The sequence below is a fragment of the Lagopus leucura genome, unplaced genomic scaffold (assembly GCF_019238085.1).
Source record: "Lagopus leucura isolate 7727_CA_CO unplaced genomic scaffold, USGS_WTPT01 Super-Scaffold_100001, whole genome shotgun sequence".
NCBI classification, from domain to species: Eukaryota; Metazoa; Chordata; class Aves; order Galliformes; family Phasianidae; genus Lagopus; species Lagopus leucura.
In genome coordinates, this window is record NW_024962262.1 from 10,504,130 (window position 1) to 10,525,300 (window position 21,171).

The window sequence follows — 21,171 nt, forward strand, 5'->3', positions numbered from 1 at the left end:
AGGGTTGGATTTCAGGAGTCTTAAGCTTCCTGCTTTCTGAAGTAGTTTATCCAAGAGAAATAATATCAAATGTCATTATTATTACAACTGCATACAAAGATAACAGAATCCATACCAGGGGAATACTGAAATCTATGTCTTAGATTTGTCTTTGCTTTCATTGTATAAAGCTCAGTTGCAATATCTAATTACTAATAAAAAAAAAAAAAAGGCTTCAAGAGAAGCAGGAGTTTCAGAACCACTGACAGCAGGAAGTTGGTGACATGAACAGTTTACCTTTCAGGGTTGAACCAAGCAGTAACTTCTACGGCTGCAATTAAGCTGCACACATGTATGGGTTGTTCAGCTGAGAACTTCATAATGTTACAGGAATTCATAGCAATAAAGTTTGATTCAACTGAGTAGCAGGCTTTGCCCTTCAGTAACACTCAGCTTGTGTTATTTACCTACCAGTAGCTCAGTACAGGGAAACTTGGGTCACATAAGACCCCCAGAAGCAAAGGATGAGTGTCCACTACACTGAAGCCAGAGGTTACTGCTCTAGGAAGTTCAGAAACTACTGCTAGCAGTCTTTGGATCCCTGAAATGAGATGCAGTGCAGCACTTGTACTTATTTTGTTACCTGTTCCTGCTTATAATATGGAAGTGCATACTTCAGCTGGACAAAAACCCCTGACTTCTTGCTGTGAGAGCCTTCACAAGCAGGACAGAGAACCTTAAGTGCCCTGCAGCTGATTAGAAAGGACAGTTTAGGTGAATGCTATCTCACTGCCAGAGCTGAGCTAAAAGGAACTCAGTCATCAGACACTTCCAGCTGCAATAAAACAGCATTGGATTCCAGCTCCTAGTAAGCTCGGTCTGCACTGGAGGGCCCTGCCTGCTGCCTTACTCGGTCGCCCTCTAGCGAGGGAACTTTGGCCTCACGCCTTTATAAGGGGGAAATTTCGTTGCCATCAGACCAGTAGCAGAGCATTAACTCCACCGTCATCCCTTCACCTTCAGAAGCTCCAATAACATCTCACTACACACTTCCACGTGTAGTAACTAAGAGACCCAGGCCCACAGCATCCTGTTTATGGAAGTGCTAAGCATTTGTAGAATGCACCTTCAAAATGAGTTCAGACCTCTGTACTTGAACCACAGTGCAAAAGAAGCTGCTGCTGCCAACTAGATGGGAGCTTCAACACCACACTTACTAAATACCAGGCTATCATTCAGCAACAGCCAGACTCAGGTCTGTATACGTACCTCAGAGCATGCCACAACCCTCAGCTGAGCATTTGGAAGGTCTGGGATCTCTGCTTACTTCATTATGGGTATTAGCTAAGGTAAGCACCCACCTGCCAGTGGCAGGTTATTATTTCCCCTCCCCTCAATATTACCTTAGTTCTGGTGACCTGATGCTGGGGGAAGTGTCTCAGTCTACTCCAACAGTGCCCTGCAGACTGCTGTTCTCTACCCAGCAACAAGTGAATGCTGTTGGTTAATGCTCACAGCTTAGAGTAGGGATTACCTGCATGTAAACATATCTAGGCTCCAGCAGATCTATCAGCACATTCACATAAATCACAGTTACATGACATTAAATACTTCAGAGATGTATTGCTCTGCACAACAGAACTTCAGGTCAGTTTATTTGAGAAGCTGTATCTACATAGAAATACATTAAGTACATCAAAGTGAGACCGCTTCACTACACTGAAGCAGCAAGGCATCATCAGGACAGGAGATGAGTTAAAGTATTTTCCTTCTTTCAGCTTTCCCTTACAGCTCAGTAAAGTTCATCTCTACAGCAAACGTCTCACTGTAGACTTTCCATGTTTTTGACTTGTGAGGGTTATCCAGCTCGTTCCTGGGAAGGTACAGTCTGAAAGATAAAATCCAATAGTATTTCTTAGGGCCTGAGGAATGCTTTTCCATTAAGATTGTGGAGAAGGCTTGAAGCTTGGCTCAAGAGTATTAACTACAGGCCTAGATCTTAAATTCAGACAGACATTAGGTAATGGGGATGAAATAGGCATGGGGATTTGGACATGAAATAGCTCACAAATACACAGCCAACCTGATGATTTGTGGTCTATTCCACCCAGGACACAACCATTACAGTAAAATTAGTGTTATGTCCAGCTCAGGGCCTTTCAAGGGAATAGACACCTGTTTAATAACTGACCTCATGGCATGCGCTTGGTTCAGTATTCAGTCAAGCTCAGCCACCATGTTCTCCCCACCCTTTCTCCTTTAATGCTTACCAAATTCATTTCTAGCAATCACCAGATAGCACCTGCACTTCACCTTTTGTTATAACACTGCTGCAGAGCTACACGACCACAGGCACACATTCCTCCTGCTGCTAGATTCGTGTAAATGACTATCTCAGTTCAGGTGCAAGGTGCATTGCTGCCTAGCACATTAGGATTAGAGTTATAACTCATGGCTCCTCAGACTGACAGGAGAAATTCAGTAAGGTTTGTTCTTTTACAGTTGTGGAAAGAATTTTACCTGACACAAGTTCATTGTTCTGCTGTCTAATCCTACCCATTTTAGTAGACAGGCCAGAAGGAGCTGAAGTCTCTTTACTTCTCTATCACTCCCCTAGCAAGACAGACAAGCCCAGCCTCTGCTGGCAGGAGCTCCCCCAGGAATTCTGGTCTCAACAACAAGCCCACAAAAGTTTTTAAACTTTTAACAAAAGCATGAGAACTAACAAGTTAAGAGCTTTTTTAGGATCCAAAACATTGATATCTAACTTTTAACATTTGCCTCGCTTAGCTGCTAAATTCAAGTTCCAGCCTCAGTCAGTTGTGCTATTGACATTTGAATAGTTAACCACCTTGAACAAAAGGGTATTATTAACTATAGAATGCTGGGAAACAAACCAATGGATTAAGATAACTGACAGGACAAGGGGAATGGTTTTAAACTAAAGAGAGGAGAGATTCAGATTAGATATTACGAAGAAATTCTTTACTCAGAGGGTGGTAAAGCACTAGCACAGGCTACCCAGAGAAGCTGTGAGTGCCCCATCCCTGGAGGGTCCTCAAGACTGGGTTTGATGGGGTTCTGGGCAGCCTGAGCTGCTGGGTGGCAAGCCTGTCCACAGCAGGAGGTTAGAATGGCTTGGAAGGGACCTTAAAGCCCATCTTGTTCTATGATTCTATGTTTAATCCACTTAGCACAGTACAAGTGTGTGCCAAGTACCTGCTCACAAGTTAGAACTGGAAATCAGAAAGCCATACAGAAGCTAAAGACTGGCTTGGTTAGCACTCTATTTCAACTCTCAGCACTGTGTTCAGTAACTGCCAGCTCTGTTCATACACCAGAAGTCAGCTTCTGAAGGCAGCCACTGTGATCGCTTACCTGTTATTTTCAATAAAGGAAGTGTTGAACCAGAAGAAAAACGGGCAGTTATCATAGCCTTTTGGAAGATCCTGAAAGTAAATGCTTCATTTAAGGAACAGTTTTTGCAGACACAAGTAGCCATTTGTCCTCAGTTTGACTTACAAAACTGGTGTGCTAGAATCAGTACATTTAACAAGACGTATCACACCCAGATCACATTTTTCATTCAATTTGTTCCCAGCCACCCAAGCTTAACATAAGATCCATATCAGAAGCAGCAGGTGCTCAACTAAGATGCTTCAGTTGCTCTGTATGAACAGCCACCCCATCTGTACAAGCTACTGCAGTAACACTTGCTATGTTCTCACTGCACTGTAGCAGCTCTTGTTTGGCTCATTAGGGTCCATTCCTACACAAAAGTAAGCAGGGGGGGAGAAAAATAAAAACAAAACAAAATCAGGCTTTGCCCCACAGAGCTAAGCCAGCCAAGACCCAGCTGGCATTTGCATTGCTGTCCTGCCTCAAATTGAAATGAGGATCTTAGTGCTGTTGTACTTACAGAGTTAGATTCAAATCTGACTTTCACATCACCACTTATAACAGGGCTGTCTTCCAAGCCAATGACTACAGAGTCACTTTCAGAATCAAAGAAGAGCTAGGTAACAGAGCAAAATATGACGTTTATGAAAACCCACCATAGAGACAGAAGGTCAACTGATGACAACAAAAGCTACAAATCATCACATATAAATACAATAGCAGTGCTAGAATATTAGCCAACCATTTAAGCTTCCCAGGTCAGAGTGAGCCATTAAGTACATTCAAGTGTCTTCTAGGAAAGCTTTTTATACCTTACACTATTTTTCCTAAGGCTTAGCAAAGTTGCATCTTTTTGAAGTTCATACTGTCTATTTATTTAGATAGTTTTATGTCCAGTATCCAGCTTCTGTGACTCAGCTGACAGTTTCATACTCTCACCTTGCAGTTTCCTTGAGTGGCACACACACATTCCAACACAACTTGCTTTTTCATTATTATCTGCACCTTCATATCAGTTCCATTGCCTTTCCCAACTCCTAGGAAGAAAGAAGTTGCATTACACTGGAGCAAAACATCTGCTGAAAACTACGCAGAAATCAAAACCAAGTACATCAATCTTATTCAAAACTGCCTTGCTACAGACTTCAGAGAACTCAAACCCTGAAAGTAGCTTGAGCTGCAGAGTCTGAGCTTGATTTTGAAGCACCAGTGAATCCTACTAGTGGAGCGGGAACGTGTAGTTCTATCACTGAACAAGAGCAGCAGTTCAGGCCCCCTAGAAAAAAAAATAACACCAAACTTCTAGTACTAGTTGCTTGTTTGTACATACAGAAACTTCTGTATATCAAGCTGAGAAACTGCAGCTCCAGATGTTGAGTTGGATGCACTAATCCTACTTGATAATTGATTACTTATCCAAAACAGCAGCTTGCACGTAAAGCACCGTTTGACCACATACCCAGGAAGTGACAAAACAAGGTAACTGCACTTCAGATTTTGTTTTCAAATCTGTGCCACTGAAATTCTCAAGTCGCAGTATGTCTGCATTCCTACCACAGGCTTAATAAGAGACAGAACAGAGATCAGCTGCCTGTGCTAAGAAACCATCACCAGATAGAAAGGCCCAAATTCAAAAGTTCTTACCATGTATAGAGTGGATTTTGAGGTTTTTTATTTTGAGTTGTCTCTCTGGTGGGAGTTTGAAGTTATACTTGTTTTTCAGGATCTCATAATACCCAACATACCTACTCTGTAATGCAAAAAACCCAGACACATTATGCAGTTTCTGTATCCCACACAGACTAATTCCAGGTAGAAGGATTAAGTTGGTCTGCACTGAGTTCTTCTCTCAAGTCCAAGGCTTAAAAGAAACTAAGCCATTTGCTTTTTCCTTCCACAATTGAAGCATGTTGTTGTTAAAGCTCTAAACAAGCTTTATATCTATCTCTAAACAGTATTTATACTTAGTGTTTTAAGAAGAAATCTCTAGAGATCAGCAAAAAGCATGGAACTTTGTGCTTAAACATTTTACCCCTTAAAAAGCTCTAGAAAGCTTTTACTTTGAAAAAGCACCAACTGGATGAGTAATTACCCTTCCATTCTATTTTATACCAGCAACTAGAGTACCTCTGCCAACAGCTTCATCTCACAGTACACAGTGAATCAGGATCTGTGGAGATGTTCTAAATCTAATCAGGAATGGCCCTGGGCAGCCTGCTCTGGCTCACCTTACTTAAACAGTGGGGCTGGATTAGATGGTCTCCTCGTCTTAGAAGGCTGGGAGCCCAGATACCATAATCACATTTAATACTGCACTCAGAAGCAGCATAAGAAATGGGCTGTAATAAGGGCATATAAGAAAGATGCAATGCAACCCTAATAGTCGATAGTCCAATCCCTAAAGAAAAGAGTACAGTAGTAGGAACCTACATCTCTGAAGCTGCTCCATCTCTGCCACCTTGTTTAAGTGCTCATAAGGCTAGGGTTAACTTGGCTCATTACAAAACCTGCTCAAACTTACCTGGGATGGAGTTTCAACTCCTTGAAATTTGGTACTTGTAGTTCTGTCAGTTCTTCTCTCCCCAAAGTAGTCCAAACTCTCCTATATAGGAAGATTTCAAGAGTGAAATCACCACCATTTCCCCTCCCTGAGGCTAACACAAACCAGAGTTAAACTAATCAATTCCAAAGGAATACAGAAGATACACAAGTTTTTCTGTTACCTTCTAGCTAGAAGGTATTGTAGCTGACTTCCTAACGAGTAGCTTTAAGTCCACCATTCAGAAAGCAAGCTGGTAAAACTCTTTGAAAGAGGAAAGCAACATGCTTAAGCAATTGTTGTAGAACCATACACATTTCTCAAGTTACCTGTGGCAGACAAAAGCTGAACACTGGTTTGTGGAGATCTACACTAAATTCAGAAAAGCAAGAGGCCAAACTGATACATGCTCCACACAGATCACCTACAGCAGACCTGAGCCTTCTGCAACCCAGGTTTCTGAGCCTGCAGCAAAGATCTGGTACAGCAAAGCAGAAGAACATGGCTGCTCTGACTGCAGACTTGCTCATCTCCTTTTCCCCAGGATGTTCAGGAAGACTTCTTGCTGCAACGCTGGCAATCAAAATAAAACCACAAGCAGTTCTTGATGCCTTGCACACCTTGGAAGGAGGGCAGGGAAGACAACTGCACAAGGCTACTTAAACAGAGACTGGCTTTAGTAGTGGATGCAAGGAAGCCACCTACAGTTTTGAAGAAGTTGCTTAAGATCCTAGTTTCTAAAGAAATGCTTTAGAGGCCACTCTCCCTGATCAGGAATAATCTCAAACAAAAAGTTCACACAGCTGTAAGACTTTCTTTTTTTTTTTTTTAAATACAGACTCACAATATTCTTAGTTTATAATATCAGTGCATTTCACTAAGTAAGCAGATTCTAACGAGGGTATTCTGACTACTGAAAGAAGCAGAAATAAAAGCTAGTTTTTACCTTTGCACTCTCAAATTGGTCACTGTGTATAAGCCAGGTACAGACCATTGTTCCAGTTCTACCTGTATTAGAAGTAAGAGAAACTGAGTTATATGAGCTCAAAGATTTGAGAATTAGTTTTGTGGAAATTAATTCCTAACTTAAAATAGGGGTAACAGGAAATAAGTGGCACACAAGTAATCAAGAATCTGTATTTCTGAGAAGAATAAAACACTGTGGTTTGTTACCTTGCTTACTGAAAGCAGTCCCTGTAATTCTTTATGGTATTACTTAAGATATTTAATTGGGCAGTAACTGCATCCTCTATTTAGCAGTGGAGAGAGTCAAGCACATCTTACCAAGTCCTTACACACTACAGCACCAGCCAGTGCCAGCTGAAGTCTCACAAGGTAACTTCTCCACTTCACTTTTCCCCCTCAGCCCTACTAAAGCAGCACCAGGACTACTAGCACACAGTCTCCAGTACAATCTCGGTCTCAAATTCATGCCTGAAACCACATCATCCCTCCCTACCCTTGTTCTTCAAGCTGGTTTTGGCCTGCAGGTAGGTTCAGCTTTCAGTTTCATTAAGCCTTCCATGCTAAGTTTTCAGCTGTGGAGAAAAAGCTTTTGTAGACATCTGGCTCAAGTGAACCAGAATTTGTAGTCACCTGATGCTACATCTAAAAAATGTGACAGAAGTTTTCAGGGCTTGTTCACACAGCCACTAATGCACTTCAACAGCTCCTGCACTACTACAGATTACACACAGCACCCACAGGTCACCTTATGCAGGAGCTCACACAAAATCTTGTCCCCACAAATCTACCATGTACTCTTTCTCAATGCCTTGTGTGCCTTAAGGATCCAGCAATACTTTGGACAACCCCCCACAGAAATTCAGCTGCTCAAAGTATGTTGCAGTGCAAAATACTCAGTATGTATGGATCACCGGCTGGCACAAAACTAAAGCAGCAGCTTCACAGTTGTAGCAGCAACATCAGTAGCTCCTGTCCTCAGTCCCTCCTACCAGGAGGGCCAGGACAGCAGGAACTTACAGAGGAATTCAGGTTAGCTCTTTCCATAAAATAGCAGCTGATTTCTTAAAACTACTTCAGAACACATGTGTGCAACACTAAACAGCATTACACTGTTGCCAGTCACAGTGCCTGTAGAATCTGACAAATTAAATCACAGAATAGATGGGTTCAGAGTACCAGACTATCCTTAAGTCCTATTTTAACAAAGAATGTGCAATTTGGGGCATACACAGGCTGTATATGAGAAGCCTTACCCTTGCCTCCTTTACAGTGAATTGCTATGATATTCTTCTCATCTTGACTCATCCATTCACTGACACTGGCAGTGAATTTCAGCATGTCCCTAGATGAGAAGAAAATTAGTGCAGACAAAGCAAAAGCATGAAAAGTTATACTGGTGCAAGTACTCATTAACAAGACTCACTGTAATGCTGGAACATTGTGGTCATCAATAAAGATCCTTTCTACCCTGTAGTGGAAGTACTTAGGGTCATAGCCTTTTTCACCTACAAAGTAAGAGCTGGTGTTACACCAGGAAGAGCAACAACAGCTTGCAACAATGAAAGCAGCTTGTGATAAAGACTGCTGGTCTGAGCATAAAATAGTGTTGAAGTCCTTTTGATGCATTTTAAATTCCTGAAGATCTGATAGCATCAACACCACACCTTGAAGTGATACTTTTCTTTTTAGCAGTCTTTCAATCGTCAGCAACAAAACACACTTACTGCAGAGATTGTAGACTTTATAGTGGTCTGCATGCTTGGTGTCCAAAAACCTTGCAACTTCCTGAAGTAACAAGAAACAAGTTCAAAGTAATTAGTGCTCTTGTCCTTGACCAAGAGGCCTTTTCATCAACCCAGTAGTTCAAATTCCTGTCTCAATTCTGAGACAGCATGACTGTGATTCAATTCCTTACTCTACATATTTATGTAAAGGTATCAGACAGCACAGCTCTACATGAGCAATAAAGCTTTTAAACATTGTCATGATTACATAGCTCATATTATTCACACTACCACTAGCCTGTGAGAGAGTTTATTTGGTTCACTGAAAGATTCCTCAAGAGGTAAGACATCAGAACATCAGTCTGTCCACACAAGATGCATCTTATTAGGCTGAGACTAAAACATAGCAATGCAGCACAGGGGAGATCACTATTAAATCATTCTGACCAGCCAAGCTCAGGACTAGGATTCGATAGTGTAATCCACACACAAGTTAGTTCACATGCAAGTTCCAGTTCACCTAGAAGTGAAACAGCATTTAGAAATACTAAACCTGGTAATGAGAGATTCTTACCTCTATAGGATTCCTATAGAAAGACTGCTTCCCAGAAGATGGAAAAGACATTGCAATAACACGATCTGTGGAGAAAACAGCAATCAGAAGTAACAACATGGAGGCAGCTCCCCTCCCTCCCCAAGTCCAAGAACAATTTGACTGAGATCATTACGAAATAATTGACTCTTACCCTATGAGTACACTGTTTAGGAAAAGCACCTAATCATTTCCAAGAGTTTTTTCCCCCCACTCCCACAATTAGCACAGCTAGAGCAGGTTAATAGACCTTTCTAAAGGATTAGTTACCAGTAAGTGCCAGCCACCACAGACAAAACCCCTCCAGTGAGTTAGGCAGTAGTTACATAGCTTCCCTAGGCCTCAGAACTGCTATCACTACCTATAGCACATACAAGCCCTCTCCCAGAAGGCTAACCCTTGAAAGCAGTAGTTACTTCAGTGTTAGTAGCCAATTTCATGCTGTGAAGTTTTATCTGTTGTTATAGGATTTCTACCAACCAGTAACATAAGTGAGATCCAGATCAAAGCCATCTTTCATGTAACGCCTTTTGTTTTCAGAGACCTGTGAAAATGGAGCAGTCTCTCAAGAGAATGACACAGATCAACAAGTGTTGTCTATTACTAGGAAAAAAAATAAACCCTGACCAAGTCATGTTTCAGAACCTCATTTTATTTTTGAGGAGTTCACAGCATTACCTGAGAACGAGTTTGATTGTGTTATTTGAATGATCTCCTATACATCAAGGCAAAAATTATTTTAGGTAATAGAAGTGAAAAACACTGTAGATTCTCCACAAGCTGCACATGAATGGGTCTTTGCTACTTCAGCGTTTGGGAGCTGAACAAAAGGAGGAGAATGATTAGGGCAGAATATTTAGGTATTTACTGCTGTGTAAAGGGTTGAACTCAAAGCTTCAGATTTCACTTTAGTACCCTGATGAAAGTAAGAGGTATCTAAAACAGACAGGGCTTTAATGCAGCTAACAGATGAGCTGCTTTAGTTTTCCACCAACCTCTCGTCAGCCAAGGAGGAACCTGCAGTCCATGCACCACACAAGCCAGCAATGACCAAGACACACCACAGTGTCACAATCACTGATATTCTGGCTTTGTAAGTCAAGGAGCTTCTTGCTCAACTAGAGGCAAGAATTGCTAGTTCTACTGCAGCCAAAGGCAGAATTGCAATACCCCATCAAGGACACAGAACAGGCATGTTGCTTCTGCTGTATTATCAGTTTCAGATCAATATGCAGCAGACAGATTTGTTGCTTGCTGTTTTTTTGACAGTTGCCTAGAGAAAGGAAGAGTAACAGCTGCCTAGATATACTACTAGGCCAGCTTACCATTCTTCTGGTTACCACTTCAAGTTGTTTCTTCTGTGAAGCCAGGCGAAATATTCTTATTAAGATGACAATTCTCAGAACTCGAAGGAGAGTAACCATTCTAGATGAAAGAGATGAATTGTAAAAAGAAGTGTTGAGCCTAAATGTAAAGCTCAAAATTATTTAACAGCTGTTTCAGAGAATATTAAAAAAAAAAAAAAGCTTTGTTTCATGTAAAAAACCCAACACCTGGAGTACCACAGTTTTATTGTTGATGGTACTAGTGATGCACATTCTAAAGTAGTAACAGAACTAGAAAGTCCCAGAGTCTATTCTAGGAACTTTCTCAGCTATCTCCACCCAGCAAGTAACAAATTCCCTTAACACTGCCAATTATCCCTTGATACTGAAGTGTACAATTGAAGTGGAACCAGCCACCTGACAAACAAGCTGAAAAGAAGTTAAATAAGCTAGACATGCTTCAACAAGAAACATTTTCTTTAATCAGTCAACAATTTGACAAATTTGAGAAACTTTGAACTCCTACTGAACTTTGGATCAGGCAAGATGCTTATGCGAGTAACTACAGAAACAGGGGGAGCTGCTTCAGCACACCCTTAGGGACAAGGGCAAACAAGCACTCATTTCTTAAGGAGGTACACAAGCACACATTTTTAAGGAGTACATACATGTTTCAGGTCCTGTTATACCTAAGGTAAGAACTTCAGTAGATACCCACAGTTCTCCACCAACGTAGAGCTTGTGGAAGTCAACCACACACAGAGCTGTCCCAGAAGCTTGCTAAGTTTCAATTTCTCCCCAGCTCCTTCCTACTCCAAGATAACTCTGCTATTGTTTCAGAGGAATTCCCTTGAACTAGAAGCCAGACAAGGACATGAACTAATACTAGACTGAAGACATTAGAGCCCCCTCCTCTGCTTGAACCAGAGCTTACATGAAGAGTTTGCCCTCTGCCCTTTTCAAAGGCAGCTAGTCAAGCATTAGTTTGCAAGTAGATACCCAACTCAGACATCCTTTTATTGGTCAAGAGACACTTGCTCCAATCCACACTAGCTAGATCAGGTTCTAAATAGATACCCCTTGATGAAAGGATGTGATGTTGCCTCTCTGGACTGCCACTGAAATCTAACTTGTATGACAAGCTGTCACCCACAGAGAGCACTCGACAAATCTCCAAACAGTCTGAACAGATTTTAAGACCACTGTTCATATCTGAAGGAAGAGCCATGAGGAAAGAAAAGCAACAAAAGCTCAGGTAAGCTGCTGGGAATTAGTTTGATTGTGTGGCTGCAACTGGAGGATTAGGTGGGAAGACTCAAAATTGTCTCAAAATTTGATATTTGGCCACGTCTACGGCATCTGAGCAGGACTGAAGAGCTTTTAACAGAAGAAGTCTTACGGAGGGCCTCAGGAGTTGCATGGGTGAGATAGCAGGTCCCAGCTGAATATCCCAGCATGATTTCTTGTGTTGCACTAGGCAGTGCAAAAACTGAGATTGTCCTACAAGCTCCATCAAGTCAGAATACAAGGTACTTGCACACCAACCCACAACAGCACAGAAACACCCCTCTGCCTCCCACCATTCACTTTTAATTACACCAGTAAGTGTTTAGATCATATCTGCCTTTGAGACAGGGTCAAGCTACAACACAACTGTAAGCCTAAAGAATAATCACAGAATCACAGAACGACCCGGGTTGGAAGGGACCCCAAGGATCATGTAGTTCCAACCCCCCTGCCTAGCAGGGCCACCAAACATACACATTCAGATCAGGTTGCCCAGGACCCCGTCCAACCTGGCCTTAAACGCGTCCAAGGACGGGGCATCCACAACCTCCCTGGGCAGCCCGTTCCAGGGCCTAACCACTCTCCTAGTAAAGAACTTCCCCCTAACATCCAACCTAAATCTTCCCTCCTTCAACTTGGATCCATTTCCCCTAGTCCTGCTATTGTCAGCCCTTTTGAAGAGTTTACTCCCCTCCTGGGTGTAGGTTCCCTTCAGGTATTGATAGGCTGCAATGAGGTCACCCCGCAGCCTTCTCTTCTCCAGGCTGAACAAGCCCAACTCCCTCAGCCTGTCCTCATAGGGGAGGTGCTCCAGCCCCCTGATCATCTTCGTCGCCCTCCTCTGGACCCTTTCCAAAATCTCAATGTCTTTCTTGTACTGAGGGCTCCACACCTGGACACAGTATTCCAGATGGGGAATAAGACGACTTTCCTTTGAATTCTGTACTGTGAAATATTATCACAGCTATATCTGTCATCTAGCAGACACTCACCTAGCCTAGATATGCCAAGAACATTCTTTATTGCCCATCATGGAAAGCTCACACTTAACAGCTGTCATACCATTCTTACCTTGGCATCTGATCTGTGGCAGCAAGGTCAGAGAAGGAGTAGGTCATATTAATTAGCAGAGTGCCCACTACTATGAGTGCATCTAAAGTATTCAGTTTGGAGCGGAAATAGTTCTTGAAGCTGAAAAAAAAAAAAAAAGAAAGCTTTTCTTCTTAGAAAGCTAAACACAAAAGACCCACTATGAGAGCAGTCACAGCAAGACCAATGCCATTTCCAAGCACTTCAAAGCATTCTACAGATCAGCCTATGAAATAGTAACAGCCAGTGAGCACAGCCAAGAGAAGATGAGGCTCTTCTCTATGAGAAGTCAACCTGCCTATCGTTCCAAGCTTGAAGCATTGCTCTTACTGCTTGAGGTCTTGCCACACTGAATTCCTTTGCTTGTGTCTTACCCTTCAACAAACACTCTCATGAGAACATCAACGAGGAAGAAGAGTGCTATAGCCAGGGAAACACCTTCAAGAATCTCTCTAATGCCTCTTTTCTTCTCACTGATGGCCAGATCCACAATCACAACTCCGATGTCCACAATGATAAGCACAACCCCAAATACTCTGTGAGGGAAAAAAATAAATATACAAGTTAATTTTAGAAACAGCAAATAATTAGTGGAATACACAAACTGGAGATTACACATCTAGGTTTTTATTTTAAGCTGATACAGAGATTGAGTCCTGCTTGTGTTACAGCTGAAAGATTCAAATTGCATTTTTTAAGTGACCTGCACAGAATATACCATCCACGTGGAACTGTATGTTTTTAGACTCAACAGTAGTTATTAATCAATAATCCCATATCTATCCATGTATGATGCCAACCTGAGTGCTTTAAGGCACAGAAGCACCAGTGCTGCTTTCCAGCTTACTCACTTTCCCTCCCACGTGTAAGGAAGAGCAGTCCCTCAGAAATAAGCATATTTAATGGTTCACCCTCTTGTAGCACCTAGATTGTATACAGCAGATCAGCTGTCACAGGCTTTCATACAACATTAAGAACCCTTATGTCAACAAATGACAGTAACACTTACAACTCCAACTTCCCATTCTCTTTGGAGAACACAGACATCTGTGTAAGACATCCTTCTCAGAGAAACCTCCCCTTTGCTGGAGGGGATAGATTCAGTACTTCCCAGACAGAGGCTCAAGTCTCAGAGTTCCTACAATAAAAAGAACTACTTCTATCCTTCCCACATCATTACAAGCATAATCTTTTACCTGAATCCAAATGACATCACAAACGGGGAAATTTTTCTCCTAATGGTACTGCAAGAAAAGAGAATCAGCATCAAGACAATGACAATTTGCTACTGATTAAGCCAGAGTACCACTGTTACTGAAGTTCATTTTTTTATTTTCAGAACTGTGTCATTGATATAAGAGTATTCAGCTGCATTCAGCCTGGAGAAGAGGAGGCTCAGGGGAGACCTCATTGCTCTCTATAACTTCCTGAAGGGAGGTTGCAGTGAGCTGGGGGTCGGCCTCTTCTCTTGTGTCATTAGTGATAGGACCAGGGGGAATGGTTTCAAGCTACGGCAGGGGAGATTCAGGCTGGACATGAGGAAGTATTACTTTTCAGAAAGGGTGGTCAGGCACTGGAATGGACTGCCCAGGGAGGTGGTGGAATCACCGAGCCTGGGGGTGTTCAAGGAAAGACTGGATGTTGTGTTGAGGGACATGGTTTAGTAGGAGCTATTGGGAATAGGTGAACGGTTGGACTGGGTGATCTTTTAGGTCTTTTCCAACCTTAGTGATTCTATGATTCTATGATTCTTGAAGCAAATACATTAAGGCAGTGTTTGGAAAAAAAAATCTTTCATCACTCAAACAAGTAGTATTTTATCAGCTACATCCTTAAAAAAAAACAGTACTCTTCTGTCAGTACTGTTCACATATTTGTCCTGTTAGGTATGGTTACTGTACTTCCCCATCACCACCCACACCATTGGAGACACCCTGTTAGAGGAAACGTTCAACTCAGTAATTTATATTGCACCTCAATCTCATCTAAACTACTCGTTTCCTTTAGGGCAGTTTGAGCACTATATTTCACTTGGTGACAGACCTTAACTCCATTATCCAGTTTAAGACAAGGCTGAGTATCTTTGAAGTGAAGAGGAAGCATTTTGATGGGCGCACTGAGTTCGTCCATACTCCTCATTATTAAGTTTAAAGTTCAAAATATGAACAAGTAACATTTATAACAAGTATACATTATTTTGTGACTTTGTCTTTGTCCAGCTAACCCTATGATATAGGTATAGTATGTACAGGAAGACTGCAGCTTCCACAGCCCAAGGACAAGCACCTTTATTGGATGCACTATAAAGGTACTCTACTCTGGCCTGCCAACATCTTTGATCAGTTAAAAGCACAAGAGTTGCTTGCATATTTAGCTTAAGCCTTTATGAAACGCACTTCTAAGCACCTTGACCTGAATTCATACAATTTAGGACAATGGGAGAGGAACTGAGATAACAGGCTTAATCTTACTGTTCTTACTGATCACTAGCAGGTTCAGACAGTTTATTCTTGATGATGCTTACCATTTGCTCCAGATACTCATTCACCTGATTTTCTCACCAGCGTTTCCTCAGTGCTCTCCCAAGCCAATTCTTTTGAGAGAACACGTATGCAGTGCAGTATGAACTACCTATTTTCCCACTCTGTAACAGATTTGTTGTTAATTGGTGAACTGAGCTTTCATCTCCATAGGTATTAAGAAGCTTCCTGAACTTGCATGCAGTTATACATTAGAGCAAATCTTGGTATCAAATGACGTACAGCTTCAAGGTATCAAGATAAGATCAGTGCACTGGTATCAAAATAATTAAGGCTTATCATTAACTTCAGCACACCACCTGCCTTCTCATTTTGGCTCAGGCATTCTCACTTTTGGGGGGGAGGGGGTAAAAAAAGGCACTTAGTCTCTCATTAGCTTACTTGGAACAGCTGTCCTGTTCATTATCCTCATCACGACCATCATCAATCTTTATCGTGGGCTCATTTGCTTTTGGAGAGCTGGCAAAGGAACAGCACAAAAAAAATAATCACATACCAGTACAGACATCAACTTCATATATTGCTACCCTTCATTATTTCAGATAAAGTAGCATTAACTACTGTCAGCTGAGCAGCAAGGAGCAACCTGGGCAAGAGCACAGTAGTAGTACCAGAAGAAAGACTTTCCATATGTTGGCACAACAGAAGCCTTTGGTTTGTATTGACCTAGATCCACTTAACTATCCACCTACCAAAGTTCTCTTTTGGGGAAGGAAGGGAAGATATTTTATTAAGTAATAAGACAAAGGACTTTGAAGTAAATCATCCAAAAGTCTGTCAAGAACTTGAGACAAGTCCAGACTCTGGAAGTGCTGGAAACATGCATATGCAAAAGAGTGGAAAAAAAAAAAAAACCAACCCAAAAGTTCAACCCTACTACAGTAAAGTACTTGTTCATAGAATGCTTGCTAGGAGAAGCCTTAGCACAGCAATGTTTTTGTGCTGAGCAGGATACCAGACCGGAAACTGGAAGACCAGGGCAGCAGCGGCTGCTGAAAACTTGTGCAGTTGCTGCTCACCGGAACTTCCTCAGAAGAGTCTCCTTAAATCAGGATTTTGTTTAGCCACCTAAATGCTTTGAATACCACAAGATGACTTCATAGAAAGTCAAATGTAATAGGCAAATCCAACGATTTGCATTTTTAACCTACTGTGCAGAAATAGTGTATTGCATAATAGCACAGCCACAGTGTTTGCTGCGGTTCTGTCTCTGGCATCACTGCTACTCACACAGAAACAACCATATGCACAGTATTTTCCAGCTCCAGTATCTCCAGGCATTGGCAAGCTTGCTCTGTTCCCAAAACTGAAGGCTCTGGAGGTATGTGACCATTCAGCTCTGTTTCCCAGCTGTTCTCACAGGACATTCATTTCAGAGTTATCTGCTTAGTGTGGGCTGAAACATTTATAAGGATGTGTTACTGCTACTATAGCACTCCAGCTGCAGATCACTTGCTTGTACTTGTATACAAGTGAAGGGAACTTAAAGCCAGCTTTTTATCCTCTACTCTGAGAGAAATAAGATAAGAACGAGCTACAACAGTGTGTTGGGCTAACATAAGAAGAAAATAGAAGCCAACTCCAAGGACACTATTTACACTGTGCTCTCACACAGTAATTCAGATCTGAATAATGCTCCCCTAGCAGATAGTTTTACTTTACATCTAACTGTTGCCCAAACTAGAAAAAGCTTTCTGCTACAAGATCCTACATCTAGTCTTCAAACACAAGGAAGAAGACAAGAAAATGAAGGCATACTACAACCTATTTCCTGCCTATGTACTGTCTAAAGAGTACACAAGTTTTTCCTCACCGAATCACAGAATGGCCAGGGTTGGAAGGGACCTCAAGGATCATCAAGCTCCAACCTTCCTGCCACATGCAGGGCCACCAACCTCCACATTTAATACTAGACCAGGCTGTCCAGGACTCCATCCAACCTGGCCTTGAACACCTCCAGGGATGTGGCATCAACAACCTCTCTGGGCAGCCTATTCCAGCATCTCACCTCTCTCTGTAAAGAATTTCCCCCTGACATCCAACCTAAATCTCCCTCTCTCAACTTAAAACCATTTCCCCTTGTCCTGCTGTTATCTACCCTTTCAAAGAGTTGATTGCCCTCCCCTCTATAGGCTCCCTTTAGGTACTGAAATGCTGCAGTGAGGTCACCCGCAGCCTTCTTTTCTGCAGGCTGAACAAGCCCAGCTCCCTCAGCCTGTCTTCACAGGGGAATGACAACTTCAACTGCTCACAGTTAGAGCAAACATCAGACTGGAAGACTGTAAGGAGAGCAGAGCAATGCACTAACTACAGAACAACTTGACAGTGGCTCCCAAAAGCTAGAAGAAAGCAGACTTACTGCCCTCAACTTAGCACACCAGGGCAGGTTAGTTGTACCTCCTCATTACAGTTCTCAACCACTTGTAAGAAGCCCAGCACAAAAGCACATTCCTATCAGAGATATCACTCCTCAAGAAGCACTGTTCTCAGGGTGGAAGAAAAAAGAAAAAAGAGAGACTGTGTATGAAGTGCTTGAAGTTTATACAACATATCTCCTCTTTGTTATGTTCAACTAAGTAAGGAATGCTAGGCAGAAGGCTGCAGGCAGCACACTTCAGCTCTGAACTCGTGCACCAGTGCAGTTCATTCCACTCACCTCGAAGCTTCAGTGAGCTCTGACCCCTGTTCATACCTCACAGTCGTCATTGTGGTTTTTCTTGCTCTGCTGGTGTTAAGAGAAACACATGCAGTTAGATAGCAGTACAAGCAGCAAGGAGTATTCACATTCTTGCCTATAGTAGCTCTATGCGCTATGAGAGGGCAGGCCTGTGCTCCCTTCTCAAGCCCCTTCCCTCACAGGAGAGGACCGAGGAGCCACCGCTCAGCACCACAACCCAGCACATCTAGCACGCACAAGAGACGACAGCTTTGTTATCTCGGCACCATCCTTTCCCCACCTCCAGCCCGTCCCCTGCTCCGGCTGGCAAAGCCAGGAACCCGGGTAGCAGCACAGCGTGACGCCCACACCTCACACCCGGCTGCTGCACCCAGCTCGTCCGATCCCGGGCTCCGAAGCCCCGCCCGGCACAGCCTCACCCGCCGGGCTGAGGAGAGAGGCGGCTCCGAGGCGGGCTGCGGGCCGGCCCCGCTCAGCCCCCGGCACTCCCCGCCCAGCAGAGCCCCGCGGGCCGAACCCCGGTCGTCGCCAGCTACGGCCCCGGCCACCTCCGGCGGTGCCGGCCCGGGAACTTCCCCGAGCGCCCTCACCTCGGCACGGTCACCCGCCTCCGAGCTCAAAGTCGAGCCCGGACACCCGCCCCCGGCGCCCCGCGAACTCAGCGGAAAATTGCGTTAAACTTCCTGAGGGCAGCCTGCCCACCTCCCGAGCGAAGCCCCGCTCACCCGCCGAGCCGAAGCGGAACCGCGAGGCAAGAAAGCGCTGCGGCCCGCAGCCCGGGACGCGGTTAAAAGGGCCGCGGGGCCGCACCTGGGCCGGGCCGGGCCCGACCGCTGCCATGGCGACGGCCTCGCTCCGCCGCCCGCCTCTGCCCTCCGCTACAGCCGGGAGCACCTCCTGTACGAGAAAGGCTGCGAGCCCTAGGGCTGTTCAGCCTGGGGAAGAGAAGGCTGAGCGGGTATGCTGTCCAGCTGGATGTGGCTCTGGGCAGCCCGCTCTGGTGGTTGGCAACCCTGACTGTGGCAGGGGGGCTGAAACTAGATGATCATTAAGGTCCTTCTCAACCCAGGCCTTTCTGTGATTCTGTGATCTTACCAATGCTTATGAGTGTCTACTGGGTGGGAGTCAAGTGGATGAGACCTGGCTCTTTTCAGCAGTGCTCAGTGACAGAACAAGGGGCAATGGGCACAGGCTGGGACACAGGAATTTCCATATGAATGTGAAGAACTTTACTGTCAGACTGACAGAGCACTGAACAGGCTGCCCAGAGAGGTTGTCTGTCACCTTCACAGAATCACAGAATCACAGAATGGCCCGGGTTGAAAGGGACCTCAAGGATCATGGATCTCCAACCCCCTGCCACATGCAGAGCCACCAACCTCCCCATTTAATACTAGACCAGGCTGCCCAGGACTCCATCCAACCTGGCCTTGAACACCTCCAGGGACAGGGCATCCATAGCCTCTCTGCGCAGCCTGTTCCAGCACCTCACCACTCTCTCTGTAAAGAACTTCCTCCTGACATCCAACCTAAATCTTCTCTCTCTCAACTTAAAACCATTTCCCCTTGTCCTGCAGTTATCAACCCTTTCAAAGAGTTGACTCCCCTTCTGTTCATAGGCTCCCTTTATGTACTGAAAGGCTGCAATGAGGTCACCCCACAGCCTTTTTTACTCCAGGCTGAACAAGCCCAGCTCCCTCAGCCTGTCTTTGTAAGGGAGGTGCTCCAGCCCCCTGATCATCTTTGTGGCTCTCCTCTGCACCCTCTCCAACAGCTCCCTGTCTTTCTTGTACTGGGGACTCCAGACCTGGACACAGTACTCCAGATGGGGTCTCGCAAGAGCGGAGAGGGACAATCACTTCCCTGTGCCTGCTGGCCACCCCTCTTCTGATAGAGTCCAGGATATCATTTGCTTTCTGAGCTTCAAAGGAGATATTCAAGACCTGTCTGAACTTCTATCTCTGTGGCCTGCTGTAAGGAACCTGCTTTAGAAGGGTGTTGGATTCCATGATCTGCAGAGATCTCTTCCAACACCAACAATTCTGTTATTCTGTGACATTCAGCCCGTGCAGTTGGGCTGAATCAGTCCTTCCCTGAGAAGCCTGCGAAGCAGCACGTGGTACACGGCTGCTCCGTTACCATATATCAAGTAATCTACACGCTGCCCGTTAGCATGAGCACTCTGTGGCAGAAACCTGCTTCTCATTAACGCTGGGGCCAGCTCTGCCCTTTTCCAGCGTTTTGCAGCACGCTCAGCAGCAGAGGGAGCTCCAGGAGAGCGCTTGGGGCCTGCTTCCACAGCTGCAAGGTTGGGCAGGCAGGGGGGGGCAGGGAGCAGCAGCCTTTGCCGAAGGAAATAACATTTTCAACGCGAGCACTGAGGAAGGGACTGCTGGACAAGCTTTTCTTGAAGGCTTCAGTATTTTTGTTTTCAGTATTTTGCCTGAATTATGTCGCTCTCCTGTAACACTTACAGATAAAAAACTTCTCAGAAAGAGCAACTCTTTGAAAGGGTAGATCATAGCAGGACAAGGGGAAATGGTTTTAAGTTGAGGGAGGGAAGATTTAGGTTGGATGTCAGGGGGAAGTTCTTTCCAGAGAGAGTGGTGAGGTGCTGGAACAGGCTGCCCAGAGAGGTTGTGGATGCCCCGTCCCTGGAGGTGTTCAAGGCCAGGTTGGATGGGACCCTGGGCAGCCTGGTCTGGTATTAAATGGGGAGGTTGGTGGTCCTGCCTGTGGCAGGGAGACTGGGGATTCGTGATCCTTGAGGTCCCTTCCAACCCAGACCATTCTGTGATTCTGTGAGAAATGAGGCAGTGGCACAGACTGCCCAGGGAGGTGGTAGAGTCACCGTCCCTGGAAGTGCTCAAGAACTGTGCCGATGTGGCACTGAGGGACACAAATCAGTGAGCATGGTGGGATGGGCTGGTGGTTGGAATAGATGATCTTGGTGATATTTTCCAACCTTAACAAAAATAAGTCTATGAAAGTGGAACATTTCTGGACATCAGAATAAGTAGTTTCCCCTTCAGGTCTATTAATATCTGAAAAAGT

General features: G+C 44.2%; 1 protein-coding gene across 9 annotated transcripts; it reads right to left on the reverse strand.

Moving 5' to 3' along the window:
* Positions 1-1,602: 1,602 nt before the first annotated feature.
* Positions 1,603-18,957, reverse strand: LOC122178306 (phosphatidylinositol 3,4,5-trisphosphate 3-phosphatase TPTE2-like). Of its 9 annotated transcripts, none has more exons than XM_042868420.1 (19): positions 18,839-18,957; positions 18,097-18,162; positions 15,822-15,899; positions 14,097-14,144; positions 13,275-13,436; positions 12,883-13,002; positions 10,525-10,624; positions 9,680-9,743; positions 9,182-9,246; positions 8,608-8,668; positions 8,307-8,388; positions 8,137-8,225; positions 6,864-6,925; positions 5,900-5,980; positions 5,023-5,128; positions 4,318-4,415; positions 3,899-3,994; positions 3,358-3,428; positions 1,603-1,867 (listed from the first exon to the last, which is right to left on the reverse strand). In XM_042868420.1, the coding sequence occupies exons 1-19, from the start codon at positions 18,955-18,957 to the stop codon at positions 1,765-1,767; spliced, it is 1,671 nt and encodes a 556-aa protein (XP_042724354.1). In that variant the 3' UTR covers positions 1,603-1,764. The 9 variants fall into 9 exon arrangements, with proteins under 9 accessions (XP_042724354.1, XP_042724347.1, XP_042724349.1 ...); XM_042868413.1 differs by having other exon boundaries at positions 18,843-18,898; XM_042868415.1 differs by having other exon boundaries at positions 18,097-18,165; positions 18,843-18,867.
* Between the last annotated feature and the right edge of the window lie 2,214 nt (positions 18,958-21,171).